The sequence below is a fragment of the Danaus plexippus genome (genome assembly GCF_018135715.1).
Source record: "Danaus plexippus chromosome 18 unlocalized genomic scaffold, MEX_DaPlex mxdp_35, whole genome shotgun sequence".
Taxonomy (NCBI): domain Eukaryota; kingdom Metazoa; phylum Arthropoda; class Insecta; order Lepidoptera; family Nymphalidae; genus Danaus; species Danaus plexippus.
In genome coordinates this window covers 554,648-581,770 of record NW_026869854.1, presented here as the reverse complement: position 1 = coordinate 581,770, position 27,123 = coordinate 554,648, and the positions used below count along the sequence as shown (strand labels likewise).

Genomic DNA, 27,123 nt, shown 5'->3' with positions numbered 1-27,123 from the left:
TCACTTGTCGCAGTCCACGGCGGATGCGTTGTTGGTGCTCGTTTCAGGTATTTCAGTGCCGAAGGAGTCGACGCACCAGCACCGTCCGCCGGCACACTGCTGCGGCGTGAAGCTGCCGTCTGGGTTGCAGCTCGGCGCCGGAAGAGCCAGCTTCATGCCGTCCACCGTACCTTCCATCTTTTCGTCGAAGTCTCGGAGGTATTCGCACACTTAAAGGGTACACGGAACCTCTATTAATTTGTCTAATGTACCAAAAAAAATAATAACTTACAACATTGCAGTACAATAATGTTCAAGTATTAACTGTAATTATTCATATTTTGTTATTAAATTCTGTGCAACGTCTCGATTACTTTAATTTGAAAAATCACTTCGTCAGGTCACAAATGGAGGCAGAAGCGTCGTTTGTTAACGCGGCCTCATGACATCGAATAAATATATATGAATAATAATAATAAGGAATTAGAAAAAAATTAGTTATTAAGATACTCACTAGAGGGCGTATCGTCAACAATGTCGGTCTGTAGTCTTAATTTGTCTTGGTCCACACAAACAGGCCCACAGCCCGCCGTCACGCAGCACTCCAGGTCACCGTCACAAACACCGTCCGAGCAGCTGGATGTGGAGTTCACTCCGCAGAGCGCTTCAGCCTCCGGACCACACGCTTCGAAGTTGATCTATACAACAATATATCTTGGCTGACTATCCCTAACTTTCTCCGTGATTCGTATTGATAAAACGATTTTAAGATCCATGGAAATATACCGATTTCTTCTTTTATCTGAATTCAAAGGTCCGTGATGCTCGAAATGCTCGGATTATGTAATTTGAATACTCTATTTTCTTTTTTCTTCTTACCTCGAGTATTTCCGGTTCAGTAGTATTATCCGTGTCAGTGTCCGGTTGCGGACAGCAGACGGCTGGCCCGTGTCTCCCCCCGCGGGTGCAGCTGTGTCCCTCCCCGCACTCACCCCCTTCCCTGCAAGTTAACACCGCCCCGCGCTCGTCCGTCGCCGGCACACCCACAGAGCACGGATTCTCATACGAGATTTTAGGACGGCCTGGTACGAAATATTGTTTATTGTTATTTAAATATTTATAGTTCTCGTTCCATATTTTAATCTTCAACATTGGTCGACAAAAGTGCGATTAGTTTAATAAATACCGTTATATAGTATAGACTTATGTGTGAATCACTTACAGACAGGATAACCAGTGCAAAGCTCTCCAGAGCAATCGGCGTCCCGGACTCGCACGCACTCCTCTCCCTCAGCGCAGGGGAACCCAGCACAGGGATCGTCACACTCGCAGCTCGGACACCCGTCGCCGCCGGTCTTGTAGCCGTACTCGCAGACCCCGGCGCAGAGGGCCCTCGCACAGGAACTAATACTTCTAGCACCAGTACGAGCTGGATGGGGTTTGGCAGAACACTTCACGGTTTCCGACGGTCCCATAGAGCCTCGCAGTTTATTGCCGTCTGTGTCTACACACCTTGTGCGATAAAGTTCCAGTTTAGTACATTATTTAATTGTGAACTTGTTTTTAATTTGATTCCTCTTACCAGCACACGAGCCCGTTCCGCGAGCACTGTCTTGACAGGAAGGACCCGTCAGACGTGCACTGCGGCACGTATCCTCTACCTTCTTTCTCGCTTACAACCAGTAATTCAGCGAGCATTTTCTGCTGAGTGCAGATAGTGACGTTGTGGGGCAGAACGCAATGTTTCCCACATTCAGCACCGTCGCAGCATTTCTGCATTGACGGACATTCGAGGTCATGAGCGCAGGGAGTCCCACAGTCCATTCCAGAAGACTTCGGAGCGGGACAGGTACCGGCCTTTTGTAGTTCAAGTGACGCTGGACAGCAGACGCCGTAGTCGTTGCCTAAGGTAATCACCGCCATTAAGATCATCTCGAACAACAGTCAATTTAATCGCCCACAACGTTGCGCTGTGGGAATTAGCATAAAAATGTCTTTGTTCCGTCGAGGCGCATAATACATGTGAGGAACAATGGGTTCACGAATAAAATAACATTACCAGATTCGACGAGGCATTTATACAGAGGCGGGCAGTTCGGTTTCCCTGGATCCGTACCGCACAGGAATGGACGTCTCGTTTCCGATATGAAAAGTGGCTCGCCTACCGGACATATGTTTTGGAGGCTGCGACCCCTTTTGCCTAGAAATCGTTCCCATATAAATATACATATTCACATAAAACTAATCCAAAATAAAATTTTATACAAGACGTAATGAGATCTAAGACTTTAGCGAGTTTTATTCATTTAAATGAAACTAACATATTTTCGGATATACTACGCGGATTTTATTATTTTAAAACTACATTATCCCGACGTATCGGTTACTTTACAGCAACCGTAATCACGGGCAGACGAGATGTGTGTGTGTGTGTGTGTGTGTGGGTATGTGTGTGTGGGTATGTGTGTGTGGGTATGTGTGTGTGGGTATGTGTGTGTGTGTGTGGTTAGTTTCATTTAAATTTACACAAGACATTTTATCAATGATATGACGTCATGGGGTGGAACATTAACTTGTGCGCGATGAAACCGTGACCGTTAAAGTTCTCGCAGGACGTAACTTTGTACATTAAACGAAAAGTTTTAATGCCACGAATTATTCGAGACAATGTCAAATCTCTCTTCAGATGTTTTAAATAGTTGTGATGCTTTATGTTACGCCGCATAAAATGTGTAACGAATATAAAAAAATATAAAGTAGATTATACACAGTTGAAATTAAAAATCTTTGATCTCAAGATAAAACAAAATATTGAAAGCGCGCACGGACTAAATGGGATATACTTACAAGTGGGTACTGGGGGACAGGGTGGACGTAAGCACGGCATCTCCTCCAACTGACAGGATAGCTGATTGGGACAGGTGATGGTGGAGCAAGGGTCGCGACACTTGCAGAGCGGACAGCCGTTAGGATCCAGTTCGAAGCCGAGTGGACACAGCATGCGGCAAGTGTGCGCCGCACAGGGCGCTGTTCGTGAACAGTTCACTAAACCCGCTGCGGGAGCGCGGGTACCCGGCACCTGGTGAGCATTTCGTTTCATTTGGGTTTTTCCATACTTGTGAGATTAGGAAAACGTAACAATTGTCATAACTATATAGTTAATATAATAAAATTAGCAGTCATTAATAGTTTTAATTTGTCTTCTATGATATAATCGATTTCGTTTCACAAGAAAAAATATTTAGAACGTAATCAACAGTTATGTTCTTGTTGGGGGATGTAATAGATGGTTATATTGAAGGATTTTACTCTCAGAGGAAACAATGTACCGAGGAGAAATCAACTAGTGACGAACGTGTGATACCTCAAAGCCTGCGGCGTCCACGCACCAACACGAGCTTATGATCTCGTTATCACATTGTATCTCTTCGAACTCTCCATCAGAGACCTTGCAGCGAGGAGATCGCAGCGACCTCATCACCCCTCGGCCGCTGCGTGTGTTCTCAGCAGCTAGAGCACGGGATATTCGCTCCGAAGACAGCTTTATGTTCTCACATCCTATTGACAGTTGAAATTCATGAAATTAATGATATTGTAATTATGTGTATTATTTAGAAAAATTGTCGGCTATCACAGAAGTTCTTGAGTCACAACGTTATCTTTCCGCTCGAAGAGCTCGTGCTCGTTAAATCAAGTTCTTTTATTAGCATAGATTCGTATTCCAGGTCACTAGCCCACGCTCTCAACGCGTCAAAAAGTAAAAGTAAAAATTACACCACCATCTTGCATTACGAGAGATATGTTTGCTAGATGTATATATATTTTTTGGATATTTAAGCCGTTGTTTTTTTTAATATTATATAAGTACGCTAGTGTCTATTACAAAACCGAAGGCAATGTTATGTATTGTATTCAATAGTTATATTTCACCGGTGTAGAGCGGCTCTACACAGGATCGCCCACAGGAGGTGTTGCAACAGATCTGATGCCCGCAGTCGTTGTCGTCATTACATGGCGTCGCACGAGGAGGACAGGTTTCCTCGTCAGCCGGACAACGGCCCTTCAATTCGGCGCTCACTATGATAAGAAATTTATAATAATAAGTTAAACTCTAAAGTACTCGAATAGAGGATCAGGAGAAAGGATGAAAAACTATGAAACAAAATCTACTCTTAGATATTAAGGATTGTGTATTATATTTCAAGTGAAAAAGGGATTCGTTGAAGAAAAAACATTAACAAATATTCTAAGAAATTATTTGCATTTTTAGAGTAATACGACCTTGAGTCTCATATAGGCGAGGTAGAAATGTTTAGGTGGACATGTTCTTCTTTATTTGGGAGAAAAGGTCATTATGATTTATGCTGTTTGTATTGAAATTTACAACTCACCTTGTAGTATGACTAGGCAAGCGCAGAACAACGCCACCCTAACGGCTTTCGGCGCCATCGTTGCATTACAGTTACGACCACTGCAAAAACAAAAATGTTAAATGCACTCTCGGAGAAACATAATGTAAACTTTCATCTCGTCTTACTGTTAAAGCAAATACTGCAGAATGGGAACAGTAGCATAAAATGCAACTCATATGCAAATTATATCTTAAAGTATTGTTCAACTTCGAAGTGCAAGTACTACTCGTGAGATTCTGTGATGGCATTAAATAATGTTATTTTTGCTAACGAAGGTTTTCTTTTTCAATTCACATATAGAAATTTTGTTAAAAGAGAACAAACGGAAAATTTTATTGACTTTTACTTCGTACGATTTCTTTGAAACCTTAAATAAAAAATCAAAAGTATTTAAATACCAACAGTATAATTGAATTATACATTTAGTATGGTGTAGTTCGAGGTATTTGTAATTGCAAATAGGACAAAATTAGCTATTTCTTTCAAACTCATAATCTGTAAAACGATTCCCTTAACAAAAAAAAAAAAACCAAAATATTATATAATGTCAAAATTATGAGAAATTTCTCTCAGACATTTCGTACCGCTATAATAACGACCGATATTACTTCTAAAATATAATTTGAACGAAATGAACGAAATTAAATGATAATACGAATAAATTCTTATAACATTGGAGTTTCAAATCATTCACAGCGTTACTATTTAATGGAAGTGTAAATGTTATCTGTGGTTCAATATTCTGAAGAGTCAAAACCAATTCAGTTTAGTTGACGTTTGTGTTGTTCAATCTAAAAGCATAATAAATTCAAAATTCGTTTATTCACAAACGTAAAGTGTGCCGTGATGTCGCTCTGTTAATTTAAATGTTAATTAAATTTATACATTCTAATACAATATCATAATATACGTATATTTTTCACATTCCTCGAGCCAGCGTTTACTTATCTAAGTTTGACGTGCGTGTTATGTGTAATACCTACTTACACAATTTCACTTCAAGTGAAAGTTGGGATAAGAATGTTGCTATTTCTATTTTATAATTGTAACAATATCTATAAATTATCAGTTAAATATATATAATATCCATCTATACTTAATTATTTAAAATATATTGAAACAGTGTAATAATTATATAGGTTCTTATCATCTCACCACTTATTATATCTCTATTCATTTTAAATAATAAAATTGAAAAAGAAAATATAACTATTAGGTATTCATGTGTCTATTTTTTTATAAGTTTCCACGTTTCCAAGTTTAAACATCGTGTTCCAAAACTAATATTTTGGAATGAGTATATTTCATAATTATTCTATAATTGGTTAATGATAATAATATTTAAAATACGTGAAGCAATAATATTGAAATCAAAATTCTAAATAAATACCAATGTTATCCGTAAGCGGATTTCTCTATTAGGTACAATTCAAGAACGCGCTTGAGTCACTTCGACTGTTGACTCCAAATGCAGTCGAGGCCATGTTGAAATCAAATGAGTGTCTTAATTACTAATAACAAAGAGACGTATTGTTTATTATAAGTATAAATTATTTATTAATTTTATAATAATACTTTTTGCATGACTGAGACGTAGCCGATGAATGGGGTTTTTGTTTTTAAATCAGTCATACATAATATTCATAAATAACTATATTATGAGGTTTACACATTAGATTCAGTAAAATTTTTACCAATCACGAAGTTTACTTCGTTAACTCTTGGTGCCAATGTCACTCTGGACGTCTAAAAACATGGAGGCCTTAGAAAAAACTTAAAAGAAGAAAGAAAGGCAAAGGCCAGAAGGTGAAGTACATTTTTTTTTGTTGAAATCTCATTTAAAAGTGCTACTAGGTGATAAAATTTAAACTGAACTGCAAAATGGTTTGTATAAAAATTTAAAACCGATCTCTGTAGTTTGAAATAGAAAAAAAAACTGCTATGAAAAAATACGAAATTGTTGTATGTAAAGTTAAGAAACAAAGGCTAATAATAATGATATAAAAATATATTAGGAAATTTATAAGTTAATTTTATATTCTTTTACCTATTTTCCAACTTTTTATTTCGCGTAGTTCAAATTCAGGTATTTATTTATTACACGTTAACTTTAAGATAATTATTCGTTTCGTTTATTATAAAGCAATAAATTTATTTTTATGACATCCGGAATAAATTTAATTCCGAAAAATATAATTTTCTTTAGATGTTGTTAGTTTTATCTTAATAAAGCCTCTGAATAATAAATTAAGGTTTATTCAATGCAATCACAGTGTATTTGGTTAATGAAACATGAGGTAATTAAATTACTAATCTTGTGAGTTAAACCTTATTCAAGAAGCAATATGATTTAGTGAGGGCAATCATTATTAATTGGTTTGGATTGATTAGTTATGTAATTCCTGCACGTGACCGACCTCGGACTGATCCGTGCAAAAAAATAATTATCCGAAGGATAAAGTAATAATAAGTTTAGATAATCATATCTAAGTTTTTATAAACACTCAACATATTTGAGAAAAATTATTAATATTAATGTGAGTAACCCTTCAGCCAGATTAATAAAAGAACGATTTTGGTTTTTACTTATAAATGAAATGTAACGTTTTGAATTTTCGTATAATCTGTACTAAATGTCAGTAGGGTTTGACATTGATTAAGTATTTTAATCTAAAATTGTATCAGGTAAGTGGATTCACTTAACTATTACGGCCGGACCTTAATTGAAGTAATGGCTAGCTTGTATATTATAGGAAACTAATCTAACGTTTTAAAATTTACAACTAGTTATTATAGGATGTAAGTGACGTGTATAAGATTACATTTTTAATTTCAGCCGATGTTTCGGTATGACATTGTCGTATGACATTTATGATTTTATCTATCGCATTATTATATTACCTTCCCGCCAACACGTTTACTATAAATTTAATCGAAAATAATAAATTTAATAAATTGACATCATTTGTAGTGTTTATTATCTTTAAATTAGTAGATATTTTTGCAACATTATAAATATAATATTAATGTTACTATCGTAAATCGTATTCAGCCGCCGAAATGTTTTTATTGACATTTGTCATGACACCCAAATACCACCTTGGAAAAGGCTATATTTTACATTTTTAAACGGCAATTAATAACATAGACAAGCATAGTCCTCTTTTGTTGCTTCGGAAAACAATTGTGAAGTCTTTGAGGTCGGTTATATAATTTTAGGCAGAACATTGTTGTCGTGCTAATCTGCTTTCTCCTTATTAAAATATCAAATTCACTTTTGTGGGTCACAGAACCACCATTGTTTATATCGAACCTATGTAGGAATATTTTCATTTATTATCTCATTGCTTCCTTAATATACTTTGAAATTAATATTTTTAACTTTTATTTGACATTTCTTTTTTAATCCAACAGATTATTTTAATTTAATCAAATCAAAAAAATATATAAATTTTTTGTTAAATGTAAGTCATAAATTTTCATTCCAATGTTTTAAAAAATCTTACCGCCGACCATAATATTCCAAATTCAAATAAAAAAAGTTATTAATAGCTCTTGTTTCACTTAAATGGTCTCCCGGTTTAATTTATTACGTAAAAACACATTTAAAAAATTTCTAAAATATTATAACACCTGTGTTTGTATATGTTTTATGATTATGAGCAGTAATTAGTATTTTATATTATTTATTAGTGGAATAAGTTATTATTCATGGATAGGAAATAAATAAATAGCGTAATCAAACATTACATATGAAGAAACAAAACGCTACTTCATAATGAAATAATATCAAGAATATAGTTAGCTCGTATTAGAAAGTGAATTACTTTTATGGTATGACGGTGACGAATCCGACTCGAGAATGAAGTTGACAATTTCACTTTGTACGAACTCTTAGCAAACGTGCTGGTCAATGAACTTTCCAATAAATTATTATCCATTGTGCATTGTTTTTTTTTACTTTAAAGATATTTGAAAGCTAAGGTTTTGTGTAATCTTACTCTTTTAGTAACTATTAAGTTTAAGTCGTTCAACTTAAATTAAAAAATATATATATAAACTTTTAATTTTTTTTTGAGATTATAGGATTTCTACAATATTACCTGTTTAGGTGTTACATATTTTTACATAATATATTTTTAATTTATTCTAAATAATTTTGTTCATATTTATATGTAAATACCTTGTACTGGTCTAGGTTAATTAAAATATAGGTTCCTATATTTTTTCCCAAGAAGTAATCCTTACAGTAAGAAAAAAAAATGTTTTGGTCTTTTTGCCCTTACATTTAATTTTTTGTTAAAGTTGTTAATAAAAACAGAATTTGAAAGCCATTGTTTTTTTCGTTGACAGAAATAAGGGTCGATCTATTTGAAAACGATATGGAGAAGTTTTGTTTATTGATGTAAAGTTTTTTTTATAATTTATTTCTGAACGTGATGTACGTCTATAATTTTATTAAATTATTTTGTTAAAGCCACTTTTATAACATATTTGCATTATTAATCCTTACTTATATTATAAAAACAAAATGGTTTTGGTATGACTGGTATTTAGCATTTATATTTCATAAAGTAAAACTTAATGTTAAGCTGGGAAAAACCTAGTTCCAAGATACTTGGTGATGCCAAAGCATTACGGCACCTTCATGCTTTGACAAGAGGCGGTAATTTTTTATGAGAAGAAGTAGACGGCGAAGAACGATAGTGTTATCCTGGAACAAGACCTCTTCGTCTGTAGAATACAGTGATAATATCGTCAAATGTTAAAATTTCAGATATTATTAATTGTTAATGACGTCGCTTCTTATTCACGGACTAACAAAATATTTTTCTAGTAAAAAGAATTACGTCTTTAGTGTAATTTATACTGATTAGTATTTAATGAGAGTCTGCGAAAAATAATTTTGATTATACAAAATGGAGGAAATTTAAAAATTCCAGAAATTTAAACATTTCAGAATATTGTGATATTTGCTGGCTAATGGCGTTAGTTATTTTTTTTTAATTAAATCGTCGAATCACGCTTAAATCTTAATAATTAATAATCGAAAGCTGTTCGTTCGTGACAAATAAACTTGACTGCGGGTCATTGCTGTCAGACGGTGCGCTTTCACGATTTCTCTAACTGGATGTTGGTTACATATTTTATCTGTGGATAAATCGCTGATATTTAAATATATATATATATATATATATATATATATATATATATATAAATTTGGAGTCTTGGAGAATTAATTAAAATATTTAATTAATTCTCCAAGACTTTAAATGAATAAATTGTAGAATAATATTAAACAATTATAAATTAGGTCTAATAAACATCAAGATAACGAATGCATATTATTTGTTTAGCAAAAACATTACACCTAACACTGAAAAGTTTGACAAAATAAAGTGATTTTTAAAAACAAAAAATAAAGACAATAGAAAAAAAACTATAATACTAATGTCTATGTAGTATATATATAGTTTTAGTTAAGATGTGATATTTATATACAACGCCACATTAATCATCATACGTGCTGTGCGCCATTATACGTAACCACACCAAACTTTGAAACACGTAGTTCAGAAGTTTCCTCATTCTTTAACGGAAGCGATGTTGCTAATGCGGTTTACTTAGAAAATATTGTTCAGCTTATTAACGAATTAAAAGTTAAGAAAATCTATTAAAGTTTTAAAAGAGATTAATAAAAATGTTTTTTTTTTTTTATTGTATAGTAAAGTTGCCAGCTATAACAGAGTCTTTTTGTTATCTACGTACAAATAAAAAAAATTATATACTGTTTATGGTGCCCATAACAAATAAAAGGGTTTATAGACGTAATGTTTTTTTGTTTCTATAGCATTCTGTTTCACTGTAAACGACATCGCGAAGTTGGGAATAATCTGTTTATCCGATTGTAATTTTGCGTGATAATTTCAAAGTAATTAAAAGTTGAAATTTGAGGGTTTCCAATATTAATTGAATTATTTTATGTAGGTAGTAATCATTGATATGTTTGCTGATCGTCGAAGAAATAATCCTCGACATTATAAAAGGCTGTGGCAAAGGTTTATTGGCGTGAAAGTGTCACTCAAACGAATATATACCATCTCGTATTACTTGTGTTTGCTAAACGGCTATGTCGTCATTGGCATCTTATGAAGCCGAGATCCCGGCCACGGTAAAATAAAATCTCAAGCTCCGGGATCAGCGTCTTATCGAGCGACGCCCGCAGCGACGAGATAATGTTAAAGCCGAGCCATTCCGCTGGAAATGACAAATTTTATATTCAAAGGATTTCATATTTGTTTATTTTTCACTCCCGGTTTTCTGTTCAGCTTTGTGGTGAAGTACTATGATATTTTCTCTGCGGTTTAGTATAACCATGTGAGTGAATATGAAAAGCTGGAATTGTCACCGGAATATATTATTTTGCTGATATTTAGTTGGAGGGAACTCTCACGTTTATATCAAACATCATTTTAAAACGATAACAGATATTTTTTTTTTCTTAAAAGTAATTGTATTTTCTTTGTAAAAATATTCAAGACTTTATATTCATTATTGTTATAAATATATTAATGAGCTATATATTTATGTTTATTCGTTGACCAGAAATATCTTATAAGCGAGCTTTGGTTGGAGTCTGATTGATTTTAATTTTGATGTTTAAAACTTATTAAAATTGTTATATCAATTCTCGTTATTTTGTAAACGAATCAGTTGTGTATTATTTTTAACAGTTAAACAAAACGGGTTTGCTTACCAAATACCTTTCTATATAAAAGCCTTCGTTTTAAGTTAGTTTATAATAAATTCCGCTATACGTTTATACGAAAAAGAAAACCTAGGGACCTAACTAAGGATTTGATTTCCACATGACATTCTCCTTCAATAGTTCTCAACGAACGACGGTGAAATTTAAGTTTTCGTCAACTATGAAACGCGTGGTAAGAATATGTGTAAGATTTAACATGAATACGTCAAACACAATTAGCGTATTATCATTAGCTTCTACGTTTAAGAAACACTTTATACATAATTCCGTTTATCAGACACTTTCACTTTGACTCACACAGGCGTCTTCAATAAAGGTCTGTTCATGGAATGGGCGGAGCGGGGGCGATTTACCAAAACAAAATATAAATTAGCCTGTTTTTGATTACACATGTGTATCTTCTTCTTCTTCCTGGATATCATCCCAGCTTTAGCCAGGGTGTGCCTTCCTGCTTAAACTCCTCTACTTTGCACGCTCTTTGGCATGTATTTGTATGCCATTTTTATATATAGAAAGATATATATTTTTCCATGACTTTTGTGATAATATTTCTTAGATTATGTTTCTTAATAAAAAGTTTATTATATTTTAATAAAAATTTCGCATTTGATAAGAAACTCGATACTATGTAATGATTGGTGATCGTTAATTTTTGCATATTTACCGTCTAGAAAGTGAAATGTTTAATTTCTTGCATGTAACTAAGAAGCATAGAAAAAGATCCGGCGATTGCGGATAAAAAAATATCACAAAAAAAAATAATTTCAGTTAGAAATTTATTTAATTATAAAACAGATAGTTATCGGTCCATTAATTAGTAATTACATACGATTTCCATGAACGCTAATGTATTTGAAGTAAACGTAAGAGAGAGGCTATGTTGTTGGTTTTAAAGATAAGTTAAATATTTCCTGGCGAATATTATTTAACTTAATCAATAAGTGATCTTGAGTAATTTAAGCGTCTAGTTGATTTTGGACCGCTTGAAGAAGACGAGTATAGACTCGAAAGAAGCTATTTTATTCAATTCAATATTTATATATACTTGGTTTTACCTATCAGCTTAGGAGCATTAATATCAGCTTCGTTATATTGATATTGTAATTAAAATAGTATATAGATGTATCCGTACTCAAGTAACATGTATTAACTCATGATTTTTTTTTAGAAACACGGTATTTATGTAACTTGAATAATTGAAAGCTAACACAGATTTATGTCATGACATAATACTATAGTATTGAAACCAGAACGTGACATCGTTTAAAATTAACATAAATGCTGAATTCTTGGCAAAAAAATAAAAAAAATATATATGGATCTCTTGACCGTCGCATAAGAAAGAGATCCTATATAATTGTATAAAAATATTTAATAGGAAACTTTTAAAAAGTTTGAGTCAGTTGTTAAAGTAATCGCAGGTTCATCTTTCGTCAACTGTCATATCTATGCGCTCACGAGATACCAAGTTTTAGCTAGGGCCCTTCAAACAAGCCACCTTCTTGGTGCAGTCGCTTGACCTCATTCTTCAGTATCTTGTATGAACTTTTGACTCCATGAAACTTACTTATTTTTAGTCTATGTTTAAGAATGCACTATCTATTTTCTTATATAAAGACCTTTTAATTTTATAATCTTTAAAGTTAACGCTATTTAATTTCCTTCGCTTTTTTTTTTTGTAAAAACACAAATATTTTTATAAAACGAATTTATATAATTTTGATACATATCTAAGCAGGAGCTCAACTGTCGTTCAATTACCTGAAAAGAAAAAAATATATTTAAAATACATTAATTATTCATTATAATCACTCCAGCTATGAGTTAAAGGGAAGAAAAGTACCCGCTTATATTTCAGTGATTTAAATAAATAAATAAAAAAATATTTGTCACTAAGTTAGTTTGTTCGTATATATTTTTTAAGTTATCTTAATATTTATTAGACTGAAAATACACACACACACACATACACACACACACACACACACACATATATATATATATATATGTGTATAGTCAGCATAGGGTCGCTTGGAGGGCAACAACTTAAACCTATAATACTATTGAACTCAACAACATTATTCGTTTATATTTTTGCGCACTAACATGTATAATAATTACCAAAAATATATTCTTGTTATAAAAACATTTCTTAAAAGTAAACCCCTTATATTTCTTACTCTTCTATTATTTAAATAATTTGCTCCCAAAAAGGTCAAAGGCCCATATTGAATCTTGAATTATCCCAACGATTTATTTGTGTGGATACATTCTAATGTTTTGGAACAAAACATAAAAGCGTTGAAAGAGAGAAATATAAAAGGATCATGTACATGATATCCTTTTTAAAGAAAGCTGTGAAGAGAAAGTGATATTTTTTAAGATATTAACATCATTCCGCTGTAACACTTGCCTACATTTCATGTATTTACTCGCATTTGAATGAATCATAGCCTAGAATGTAATTACATAAGACTGTATACATCTGTATCATATAAGTAGTTTGTACTAACGAATATAGAGATATTTAATATTTTCGTGAGTACACATTTAAATTTAAACTTTGTACAATGGATATACTATTCAGTTTTCGATTATAGCGAAACCATGATCACGGGCAGACAGTTCGGACTATATTATAAGTCGTATCGCCAACGATTCGCGTATAAAAAACGATTAAACTATAGGTTTCAAGTTGCCGTCAGCAATTTTTAAAAATATTATTAGTACCGTAAGCATTTATAAGAAAGACAAAATCATATTTAGATCTGTCATGCTCAAAATAAGAAAAACGTATTTGACATGTTCAGTTAAAAAAATATATATTTGAAATCAAAGAATTTTATATCCATTCTAAATATAAAAAATATATTTAAATTATAACGTTGTGAATAGTTTTTGTATTCTTAAGAGAACTCTGAATTCTTGAAAAGCAATTGAGAAGATTTTAAAGTGTGTTGCCAATGTCATAACATTAAATTCTATATAAAATTTCATATTTCGAATAATGGAAATATTTTTTTCTATCTCCTTAAAATATTAAACAAAATAATCATTATCTTAAAACAGACAAAACGCATACTTGACTATCTGCTACAATAAAAAAATCGAATACGAAAACAAAATTTTATAAAAACAAATGGACATAGAAAAGTCTTTAATGTTATGGAAAAAAAGCAAAAGTTTCGTATCATGTTTTTGGCAGTGCATCGAATTTGGGTCAAAGTGACACAGCGGACAATAAAACATTTCCTTATACACAACCAGACAGCTTTAATGCGGTGCCGGAATTGAACTTCTTGTGAGACATTCAGTTGTCATTAACAAAATGGCCGACTGACATTTTAACACAATCATTGACTCTCCTCAAAATATACTTGAAAATTGATGGGATACATAATTTATATGTTAAAATTAAAAAATGAAATAAATATCAAAGCTAAACTTTATAATAAGATTTTTTTTACCCTAAATAGGTATAAAATATGAACTAAAATTGAAAACGCGCTCATTCTCAGCAATACCTACTATACATTTAATCATTTTATACGCAAAATAATAGCGGCCTACCGCTGTGTTATATCGCTTCCCGTTAGCAATTTCGTCCGGATAATAAAATGGCGGTAATTAATAAAGTTATGTCTAAAATATGATTTTCAATCAAAGTATTTACTACAAAAAATAAGTACTTCGTTTGCTTCGCTCGCTAGTGTTTATACTTCATAAATTGACTGAATATAATAATTAATATTAAACCTTAAAACGAGACTTCATATTCTGAAAATGTAATTAATAAAATAGTTTTTATATGAGAAGGTTATTTTATCTATTGCTGGCGGAAACAATAATTTATATACAACGATATCACGCAGTAATTCTTAATTTATAATAGCTCGTTGATTTATTAATCTATCCGACGTTATCTCAATTAGGAACGTTTGGATAGTAATTTATATGAAGCGTCTAATGTTTCATAGTAGGCCTGGATAATGAAACAACAAAAATGACATTTAGTACAGTGATTTATCCTCAAAGCTGTCGGCTTTTACCTTTTTAAAAATAAAGTATTTAAAAAAAAAAAAATAAACGTGTCCTTCATTATGATAATTAATTCTATTGGAATTATTATTTACTTATTATATAAAAAAATATAATTACTTAAAAGGATTTTTCATGAGGCATTAGTTTTAATGTATTATGTGTGTAAGCTCATAAATTCTTTATGAACCTCATTTGTGTCAGTGGATAAAATTATGTCAAAGCGACAGTTATGTAAAAAAAATATTTCATTTTATTAATAAGAAGTTAATAAATATATCGAGATGGATGATTTGTCTGTAAGAAGTGATAAAAATTTTGTGTATGTGTAATAAATTTATATGATTTTTTTCCTTTTTTATATTATTTTAATGACATACATGAACAAGACATAGTCTTGTATACGGTATAAGGAAGTTTAGGTCTAGCTCAGTAGACTGGTCCGTTACAGCGGTAAACCGAGGTATCACGCGATCCAACGATTGAATCACGGCTTTTGATGCATTCACTTTAATATAGAACAACATTATTTCACACAAAATTGAACGCATTTTAAAATTTGTACTTACATTCTCTCAAATACTCATGATAATAAATAATGCTTCTTTATAATTCTTAAATGAATGATAACGTGTTATTTAAAATATATTTGTGTAATATATAATAAACTTGTTTAAAGTAAATTTTCTAAGGTCATATATATTATTGTAGATTTGTTCTTTGTTTGAAAAATATGAAGATAATATATTATTTGTTTCTTTGAATTTTATATTTGTTTGTTTTATCTGTGAAATTATTTATTTGAAATAATCAGACTCTGGTTGTTAATGAAAAAGAGAAATAAGATTGAACCGTCTTATGTTTTTGTTTCGTAAATTAAAACGATTAAATTTATACAAAAAGGATCCATTTATTTAGATTATGGGTGACATTTTAAAAGATTTTATTACAACAGCGATAATTCCGAGTTCAAAATGGTGTTATTAATCATTCTATCTTATTCCTGTATCAGAGTAACATTCTGTTTTAACTGAAGCCCTCAGACCGGACACGATAAGGCCACCGTTACGATTAAATCTCACTCTAAGATAAGGATTAACAGTTTTCAAGAAAGTTAAGAATTTCAATGTGGTTTAATTCTTTTAAATAACGATGGATTATGTAATGGCATTGTCTTTTTCAAATATCAAATTTTAAAAAACTTATCACTGGTCTTTTGGTCATTCTAGAGTCTTTGGAAATGATTTAAAATATTCAATTTAAATTATAAATATATAATACAATACCGGTGTTATATATCTATAATAAGGATAATGGAAAACTGTTATTAAATTATTGCATTCTCATCGGTCCTTGATAAGTATGCAGAGTTTCAAATTATTCAGACTTCTATGAACCGGTGAAAATTAAGCTCAAAGATTCCGTTATTTACATACATACAACCCAAGCTACTAGAAGCGTGTTAGAAAGGAAGCGGATGCTGACATTTTTCAATAAAATTGTTTACAATATGCTTAATGCATTATCTGATATAAACAAAAGCCAAAACATGATATGAAAATGTTCATATAACGACGTAATCTTCAGTACGAATCCGTTATAGTTAAAACATATATATTTTTTTCGTATAAACAAACTAAGTTAAAATATTTAACAAAATGGCGTATCGTCACAGGATTTTTCACTGGAATTGGGTCAAACGATAACTTTTAACTGGGTGCTTACGGAAACCCAAACATCTACTTTTTATACACATTCAGCAATTTAAAAAAAAACACTTTTTTCCAACATGCTTTGGCATAATTTTTTGGATGAAGTCCATCAATAAATGTATATAATTATGTTCATATTTTTTTTATAAAACCATATAGTAATGATCTTTGTGATATTAAACGAATAAAATATATAAGAATATTCTAGAGGAATCCTTAAGGGCAACAAAAATTTCCTAAAATAATTCCACGTAACCTTTGAGAGAATTGTTATTTTTATTAAGTGGAATGCCTTTGTGATCTCTAATACTTCAAAGACATTCTTGGGAATAGTTTCAGCCCTTGTACAAATACATTTTCTCCTTTATCGGTAACACAAAGCTTGGATGAGGGCCAGTGAATATATTAGCGAGGTAATACCTGGTCACCAGAGACACGTTGGGACATTAGAATACATATTTTATTTACTATTTAAAATATGACAAACTACCTACCATTCTAGGTACAATTCTCTTTTGTATGCATGTGTGTGTATTCGTACGTGCATGTGTACGTGAATGCATGCGCCCGTGTGTATGTATGTGCGTGTGTGTGAGTAAAAAATGTTTAATTAGAAGTTAACGGCCAAAATCATCCAAAATTATTGTGACTCTAATTAATTGTAAGAAAATTTTTGTGCAACATAAAACATTTTAATCCAAACATCGCGAGGTTTTAGCGTTGGTATACTAAAAGCAATTTGTGTGTCATAATTTTTTCAATTTACCTTTTTAAATTATAATTGAAGTTGTTTGAGCTAATTAATTGACACTGAAAAAATCTTTTCAAAGTGAAATATTTATGACATTCATTATTTTTCTTAATGAAACTAGAATTTTTTTTCCGTAAATTATTTAAACAGTTAAACAATAAATTAAAAGCTTGATATTGGTAAAATATTCCACAATACCTGTGTGAATGAAGCCATAGTAGGAAATAAATAAATACCGAATGATTTTTTTTTTTTTATAATAAACACGACTAGCGCTAATTTTATATTTCAATAACAGTAGTAAGTAGATAAAGACAGTATAATCTTATGCACGGTATATGGACCAATTTCACCAAGTAATCGGGTATAGAAACTTGATAGTCAATGATATGATATGCAAGTTAAGGTCAGTGGAACAAGCGGACATCGGAACCGCTGTGAATATGTACAGAAACGTGTACCTTTCACTGAAAATACCCTTAGAATTATCTCGCATAGCCGACACAACTGGGCCATATTGAGGATTTTTCTTAATGTATCAGCGATTGTTGATCTGATCTATATAAAATCTTTTGTTTTATAAGTATGAGTGAATTCAAAAAAATATATATTTTTTTTAAATTTTCGTCGAATTATTATTAAATACTTACTCGATAAACAAATTTCTATGTCCTCGACAAATAGAAACGAATTTGTTGATAGTTCAAATTGCATATAAATTTAATTTGTAATATAATATAATTGGCATATCTTCTTTTAACTCATATTTTTTATCTCTCCGCATTTGAAAAATGTATGAGAGCATTCAGAAATATTTCATCTTTAAGTGGCTTCGGCGTTTTGTTCGAGGCCGTATTAAATTTATTATAAAGCATAACTTAGTGAAAATAAGGTTAAGTATCGCATGCATCCGTTGTTTTTATATTATAAAGAAAATGAACAGAAATTCTTTATTATTTTGCAAAATGTTTTCAATGTATACATCGGTTTATTCCTTGTTAACATAACATATCAATGTTATTCTGTCGGAGTCACGAGGATGGGGCGGGCCGAATCTATTATTTCCAAATAATCAATTAGAATATCATTTGCTGGCTGTCGCATGAAAATTCAGCGATCTTACAAAACAACCATGTTACTATATATAATATATATTTATTCCATACATAATACAGAATAAATTCTTCATGATATATAGTGGATTGTAGTTAGTAAATAGGAAAAATAACAAGTTAATCTAAACACAGTTTTTTTTTAAACCATTATTATATTCTGCTATCTACTACTTACGTCCAATATGACTGCGTACTTGCAATATAGTTTACACTTAGATTTTTGTTCACGCTAAAACAGTTATTAATTAAAATAGTTTACAGGTAAAATACTTCTATATAATACAAAGATTTATGTCTGCTACCGGTATCAGTTACATTAACACTTCAAAAACTTCCCAACTGCGACAAAGTTAGTGGTCTGAAGTGACATTTTCTCTCATTACCTCTATTTCTTGTGTTGGTTACGAATAGACGTCAACTTTACTAAAGTTTTCCCCGTCAACCAAAACACAAACAGTTATACGCTTTTTACTGTTACGTGACAAGTTTAACGTCTGAAAAACTACGAAGTATTTGAAAAATATACCGTCTGTAATTGTGTTCATGAGATTATATATTAATCGTTAACATGGAGTAAGCGTCTGTACGCTTACCCCATGTTACAACACTACAAACATGGCGTCTCATACATAACTCTTTACACATTAGCTCTAATATTAATGGAGGTTATTGTATGAGAAACGAGTAATGCTTTGTATTTAGTGTGACGCTGCAAGCCTGTGATAAACACACTGCTTGCACTGTGTAAAATAATGTACCTATTTGTGAACAACTTCAAAACAGGGCTAATGGCTTGAAGCTATTTAGGCTTTAGCTTTATTTTATGTTTCTGGAATTACATTTAAAGTGTTCTGTACACGCGGGAATTCCAAGAGAGCTGATTAAGGAAAAATTATAGACATTTATGTTTCTCGTTGATCCATAACTCTTGTTCTTAACAAAGTCTCATAGAAATCGGTTCATACTTTCTATTTCTTCGTGTTTAGAAATGCACACATATGTACAAACATAAAAAAATTAAAAAGAATAAAAATAAAAAAAGTTCTGGCAGTATTCAAAACCGATAGGTCTCATCTCATTATAATATTTAAATCCAAAAATAAATTAGAACTCATTATGATGTTTAAAATATTGAATAAATGTACTGTATAATTTTAATAAATTAAAAGCCTAGAAAATAACCGTGTTTCGTATCACGCAACACAAACATTTAAACTAGGATTTATAACCGTTTAAACGATTAACTAAATGAACTGGGTAGTTTTCATAACTTAAAAACGAATTCAACCGTCATGAGGCATCGTGATTTATGACCGATATCCTGCATAATATAACAGATAGAATTGATTACTCAATTTAATATTTATTTGCTAATTAAGTATCATTTTAATGAGGTGAGTTTTTATATGATACGGGAAAAAATTCTTGACAGCAGTATTCGGTAGTACATTAGTAATTAAATGTTCCAAGAACATCAGTAATTTGTGTAATTGAATTTTCTTAAACGCTTAAACGCAAAAACCTTTTCTATTAAACACGCCAAATAAATAAGGTAGCATGTATAAGCATGGTTATTGGACCCTTTCCAATATTAATATCAAAGTGTATTTTCTAAATCCATGTCGGTTTTGGGATGCCCTTGTACGATTTGGCATGGTTTTATTAAACACCGATACTTTCTTAGTTTAACATTACAAAAATAATCCAACGTTTGGGTTTGTATGTCGAAATTACGCCTCCGGGTTTCACCTGTTGAAAAAGTATTTAGTCACTTGAATTACGCCCATAATAATTGATGAAAGATTACCGTTAAACAGTAGTTATAATTTTGATGATACGTTTTCACAGAATATTATTTCGCTTCTGTCAAAATCATAAATAATATTTTAATTTTATGTATCCGCGGAACAAAAGTATAGATAATCGGATAATATAAAATTTCAAATAGATATATTATAAACGACAAAAAGAAAAACTAATAAAGACTACGTCGCTCTAGTTCCGACGGTTGAGTTCTGCACTCAGCCTTATTCTGTGTAAAATGATTCACACAACAACAATGTCTGTGTCGCAGATTGTGTTTACAGTGCATTTTATCGAGTGTCATTGAGATCATTTCATAGAGAGCACTCTGAACGCTTTCCAGTTCATTTAACAGTACATTCGATGACCTCAGATGCTTTAAAACTGAATGCATTATATACTACTGATCTCATTATGAAGTTATTTTTTAGGAACCATATTAATTTACGGTCCAGCAGTGTAGGGCTACCCTTTTCGTAACGCCTTTTCGCATAACATAACTCGAATAAACGTTACATAATAACTATTATGTTGCCTTTTTCATAACATTTGATTATTCAGATTGTTTCATTCTTTTGTACAGTTTAATGGGCAAAAATTAAAAATTCTCGAGAGAGCAACAATACGCATTTAAAGTAACGTGAATTAATTATTATATTATGTATTTTAACTTAAACGTGACAAATGATAATAACATTCAAGGGCAACAGTTGAAAAACCGTGATATTTAGTTATAACTAGTAATCTCTACGATCCTGAATTAAGAAAGGCATGATGAAGTGACGCCTAATCTAGCGATGTAATATTTATAAAGAATTTATTTAGAACAAATTTACTTATCCTCTTTATATACATACAAAAATATTATTAAAAAAGATAGTTAGATGCTAACAAGCATTCTCTGACAGTCGACTTTAGGGATGTTAAGGACGAACAGGTGTTTGGCTGTTCAGAAAATCAAATTAAAATTAAACATTAGGACAACCTATAAAGACTATAAAATCTTAGTAAACGTGAATTTTCATATCAAAGAACGATAGTTTCAAATTTATATTCATAAATCGTCCGATAAATATGAACCGAGACCTTGTTAGTTTACAAAGTTATAATGTTCTAAGTGTGTACATATTATATATTTCTTATAACATATATATATAGAAATCTCAAACAGTTAAGATTGTAGGTGTCTATTTTTTTTACTAATAAATCAAAAATACCATTGTATTTGTATATTTTGTAACTATTGGGTGTGTATGTAGAAATTACTCCTCCGGGTTTCACCTGTTGAAAAAGTATTTAGTCACTTGAATTTCGCTATAATAATTGATGAAAGATTACCGTTAAACAGTAGTTATAATTTTGATGATACGTTTTCACAGAATATTATTACGCTTTGTTTTGTAATGTATGTATGTCACTGGTTAGTACGAATCATTCATATTATGTTTTTTTTAATAAACATCACATTTGCTGTAGCCGATGACGATAGAAGATGCTTATGTTCTCACAATCACAAAGAACCATGATCGCTATTCAAAGAAACGCGGCCAGCATTCTCGCCGCTTTCACGCTGTCGTAAAAACCAATAGTTGTGTTTTAAGGTTTATACCCGTATGTTGAACGCGTTTTATTATTAATACAGATAGACAATATTGATTAAAATATATTAGAACAGTAAATTTAGTCGCACAAAGACAAAGTACATACTTAAAAAGCGTTTTTTGTTCGTCGCGTGTAGGTATGTAAAGATTTCTAAGTGTTACTGGCAAAATCCACTCCAAAATTTTGTAAAAAAATAAAAGTAAAGGTATCTCATATTCTTCATTAACATTTAATATATTGTTATGTGTCGTGCCGTACTAATAATAATATACCCTACTTAGAATTATTTTTATGACTGATTATAATTTATTATACTACTAATACTGAACCAATGTAATTTTGTAATGGCAACATTTAAGTATCTACTTGTACTTGAAATTTATAAACACTGGCTTCAGCCATTTTGTAAGACATTACTGTAAGTGACGCTGAACATTAAAAATCAAGATTGAAGCTGTCTCGAACAATATCTCCTAATTTTTAGTTCATATGTATGTATTTTTTTTATTCCAGAGATCATTAAGACGAACACGAAGGTAAAACTCTGTTTGTGGCGTAGCTAAAAATGTTGACCCTTTTATTAACATAAATTATTCAAAAGATACGTTTAAATACTTAATATTTCTCATATGAATTTGGTAAATCGTGTCTCGTTCCGACGCTCGATCCCATTTATCAACGTGTGGTCATGTTTGAAGCGATAATATTGATGTCATTGTACGAAAAAAAACCTTATTATAATGTCGAAAAGATTCATTTTCAGTTTCTTTGTCGTTTCCAAAGCATACTAATAAGGGTACCATGAAGGGAAAGTATTATACATAATATATCACAGGGGATTGAATTCGGAAATTGTTTATGATATTTGAAGAATTATAAAAGCGATCATTTCATTACACATATAAGATTTTTGGTTTAATTTTAGGCTTTTATTCATTAAAAAATATATATTTCTTTATTTTATATCAAAACTAATTAAACAGTGTTATTATTATCAGTGAAAACTAATATTTTTTCTTAATATTCTACGAGGAAAATCTTGATTTGAACGGTTCTATAATCTATGTGTTCTTCTATATTCACCTGCGCTCGTTTACTTTAAAGTTACATTTGTCTTTGTGTTTTAAGTTATGTTAATACGTGTACCTTAGTCACTGAAGGTAACATTTTAATTTTAAATCGTAAGCAAGCTTAAATAAGCTCTTTTCATTTTATATTATACGAATATCTTAATTTGGACCTTAAAATGAAAACATATCATGCGCTCAGAATTGTTTAATATTCAAGTCAAGTGAAGTCCATGTTTCTAGATAAAAAACCTACATATTAATTGTTTATTTCAAAACATTTTCTTTCAATTAACTAAATTATCGAGTGCTTTAATTTATACGAGCGATTTCACTTAATAATCCGTTCACTTTAACCCACCTCATCCGCTGTTTGTTAGAAGTTACAACTTTTTAACGATCCTAGATCAATACCTACATAGTACAACTGTACATACAAAATATGCCATCAATTGCCATCCACATACCTCCGCGCCCTTAACGGAAACCACGTGCTTGTGCATGACACCACTGACATAAAATTATAAGAAATATATCATTTTTACTATCCATAATATCCATTTATTACTCAACAATTAAAAGTACAGCAGAGAATTCAAAAAAAGTTTTTGTTGTAAATAAAAAATATTAAACACGTCGTTTTTAACATGAGAGATTATTGTAATTACTGTGAACGAAATCTTGACTTTTATATTTAAGTAAAACTGATTAAAATAATATTTTTTTTCCAACAACCAAAGTGTCATTACAGCACTGGTAATAAGCCATTATGCCAATGTACCAAGGAACAGATTATTTTATTATCTTGATGACAGTTAAGACATATTTGGAAATAAATAAAATATAATAAAAATATTAAAAAACATCATATTTAATACATAGTTCCTAATATAGCTATTGATTGTTACTCGAATTTGTTAAAATTACAAAATTTTCATTTTAGAAATTGGATGATAGGATTAAATTTAAAAAAAATAAAGGAGAAGTGTACTTGGTAGGGATTTGTATTTTATAAGGCTCTGTTTTTAAGGCCTCTCCCAGAAATAGATCTGTAATTAATAAAAAACTGATAAATCATTTGTAACGTTAATATTTAAACCAAAAGGTTTTAAACAGACTTTAATTTTTTATATAAAATAATATTTTTCAATAACTCTACGCTTTAAAAATTTGTGGAACATTTTCTTTAATTACCTTATAAAGAGGCTGTAATCTGTTATGTATAAAAAGTATTTTATGAATTAATTTTTGAACGTTTTCTTTGTCTTTATTGAGCGAATCGATTACTTAGTACGCGTTAAAACCAGTCATATTCAAATAAGGATTTTTTTTTCAAAACCTGTGCAGTTTTAATACATAAATGTAAAAAATCTACAGAAAATTTAAAAAAGGAATAGAATTAATCTCAACATTACGTTTTAAGTCACATAATTCATTAATTTCAATGTGAAACCGTAACCACGTACCTACATTATAAATTGCAACCTTTTCATACTAAGCGTTACTAACCATTATAAAAGTTCTATTAAAATAGAAATTCAAAACACGTCGAGCGTTTAAAGTGAATTGAACGTGAGAGGGAAGTGCAGGTTAAGTCTTGTTTTATAGAGTTAAAACTTAAAACCTTTTTGGAATCATCTTTTAGATTGGAAGAATGAATCTAAAAAAAAAATGAATACAGCGATTTAATTTTCATTATAAACTAAAAGAATATAGATTGGATATCAGTTCTGCTTAATGGGATAATACAATATAGCGAATTTTCCACGCTATTAAACCATTTCATCCCGGAGCGAGAATTTTTCTGTAATGGCAATCCTCCGTACAATTAGCCGTAACGCGATTCCTTTTAACAGCTATTATATCATTAAAAAAGAAATAAACTCAGGAACAAAGTCCTCAAATAACTTATATATAGATACTAGTAACGTGTTGATGTAATTAAGAAATACATAAAAATTCCGACCGCAATCAACGTTGTTCGTAACAATGTTATAAAAATGGGTGGATTTTTAAATTAAATGAATTTGTTAATGTTTAAAAATGGTATTTTGTGTGTTTTTTTTTACAGGGAATTTGATTCAAAGAAAAGAATCGCTAAAAATTTCATGACATCGTCTAAGTAATTCACTTTTAAGACAATCAAACCCTCGCTTTAATTAAAGCAACTTTGTTCAAGGAGAAATTTCAAAGAAACGAGATAAATTCGTCACTGTAGACAAACGTTATTTTCACGCAGAATAAATACTTGCCAAAAGTTCCTAAAATAGCTAAAGGAAGAGTAAGTTATATAAACTTAAAGTCAGAATAACTAGCAAAGATGCTTATTCCTAATAATAAATAAAAACATTCATCAAACAAAAGCTATTTGAAATTATTAAATAACATATTTTTCTTGAACTAAGCGACAGTTAAAAACAGTATTGTTTTTTGTTAAGCAATTTTAAGGGAACCAATCACAATTTTACTGTAAGAAGTAGTAGTTCTGCGTATGTATTTTGTATCTGTTAAGTTATGAAAGAATTTATTATCTACGGAACCAAAACGTACAACGTCTTTTTCAGTGTTATATGTTATTATGTTATTTTAATATACATGAACCTTTTCAAAATCAGACTGTACTCAATTTAAATAATCGACACAATCGCCTTATCCTATGCTTCGATTTTATTTGTCCTGGTTTTGACCAACATTGAGCAAATTTGTTATAAAGTAAAAATAAAAATAGGTACAATTATATATATAGTTAGTTAAGATGTTTAAAATATAGAATTCAAGATAAGTCTCATCCTGTATATATAATTTAAATCACTCGATAGTCTGTGTGTGTAAATTTAAATTTTGTCTAATGCTATAAATGCGAAAGCGGAGTTCCTTGTTTTGTGCCTTCGACAAATTGAAACGTTGTATCACCTAAAACTCTTGCTTTGTTATAATCATATAATATACATGTGCTATCTAAGTATTTATAATAAACAATACATTTTTATAGAATTTAATAGAAAAATTCCCGAGACAGCAGCATTAAGGTCTTCACTTGAACGAAGGCCTGTAATGTAAAACCTAGTATGTAGAATTTCTGACAGTTTATATAAGTAGCAGATATATACGAGTATATAAATATATATATATATATATATATAATGTAACTATGTTATTGAAAAGTTCTACTATTATTTTGCATTGTGTTCTTAGTTCGTACTCAGCGTTTCCGATTATCGAGACAAAAGATTCGTATCACTTAGTTAGCATGCGAATGTTATATTATTTTCTTTAATAATAATATTAATTGTGACCTTCGTCGCATGCGAAACACAGATTAAAGCAAGGCTGGTCATGATGAAAGAGATAATGAACGTGATACAACGGTATAGTTATTTACTGTTGTTGTATAGTTTACTTTAATTAAAAACAAATAATATTGTTTTATACGCCGGCGTCATTGTTTACATATCCGTCTCTAGAAGCTCATACGTCTCACACCAAGGAGCTGCTGTACAAAGTAAGTCGCTTATATATACTTTCTAGTGTGTAATACATTAATTCGATTGTAATGCAATATTCCACATATTGCTAAACCAACAGCCGTGACGCATCTCGGCTGACTTTCACATATATTTTTTTTAACATAAAAATGTAATCTATTAACGAGAACAATCACTGTAATAAAATAACACACCTCCACAAAGACACGCTCGGCTCCAGATTGTTAAATCCCGAACACAACACAACACTCGTTTTCACAAAGATTTCGCGCCTACAAGACTTGGTAGCAATGCGTGTTGCTCGTTTCACGGCTTAATGGAGACTAACCATCGGTAGAGACTACGGTCTTCGGCGCGCTGGCTTCGAACAAGGCCAACAGTCGCTCCCAT

At 31.0% G+C, this 27,123-nt stretch overlaps 1 protein-coding gene across 2 annotated transcripts in view; it reads right to left on the bottom strand.

Moving 5' to 3' along the window:
• Positions 1–27,103, bottom strand: part of LOC116772858 (uncharacterized) — a 33,758-nt gene extending 6,655 nt beyond the window's left edge. Inside the window, exons 1-11 of one of the 2 annotated variants that reach the window (XM_032665146.2) lie at positions 26,928–27,103; positions 4,371–4,450; positions 3,910–4,056; positions 3,344–3,537; positions 2,827–3,058; positions 2,039–2,179; positions 1,562–1,883; positions 1,202–1,491; positions 859–1,061; positions 494–677; positions 5–209 (exon numbers count right to left, since the gene is read on the bottom strand). In XM_032665146.2, the coding sequence (XP_032521037.2) occupies positions 5–209; positions 494–677; positions 859–1,061; positions 1,202–1,491; positions 1,562–1,883; positions 2,039–2,179; positions 2,827–3,058; positions 3,344–3,537; positions 3,910–4,056; positions 4,371–4,428 (1,976 nt within the window). In that variant the 5' untranslated portion in view covers positions 4,429–4,450; positions 26,928–27,103. The remainder of the gene's footprint in view (positions 1–4; positions 210–493; positions 678–858; positions 1,062–1,201; positions 1,492–1,561; positions 1,884–2,038; positions 2,180–2,826; positions 3,059–3,343; positions 3,538–3,909; positions 4,057–4,370; positions 4,451–26,927) is intronic. The other variant, XM_032665147.2, reaches the window with a different exon arrangement.
• Positions 27,104–27,123: the final 20 nt, after the last annotated feature.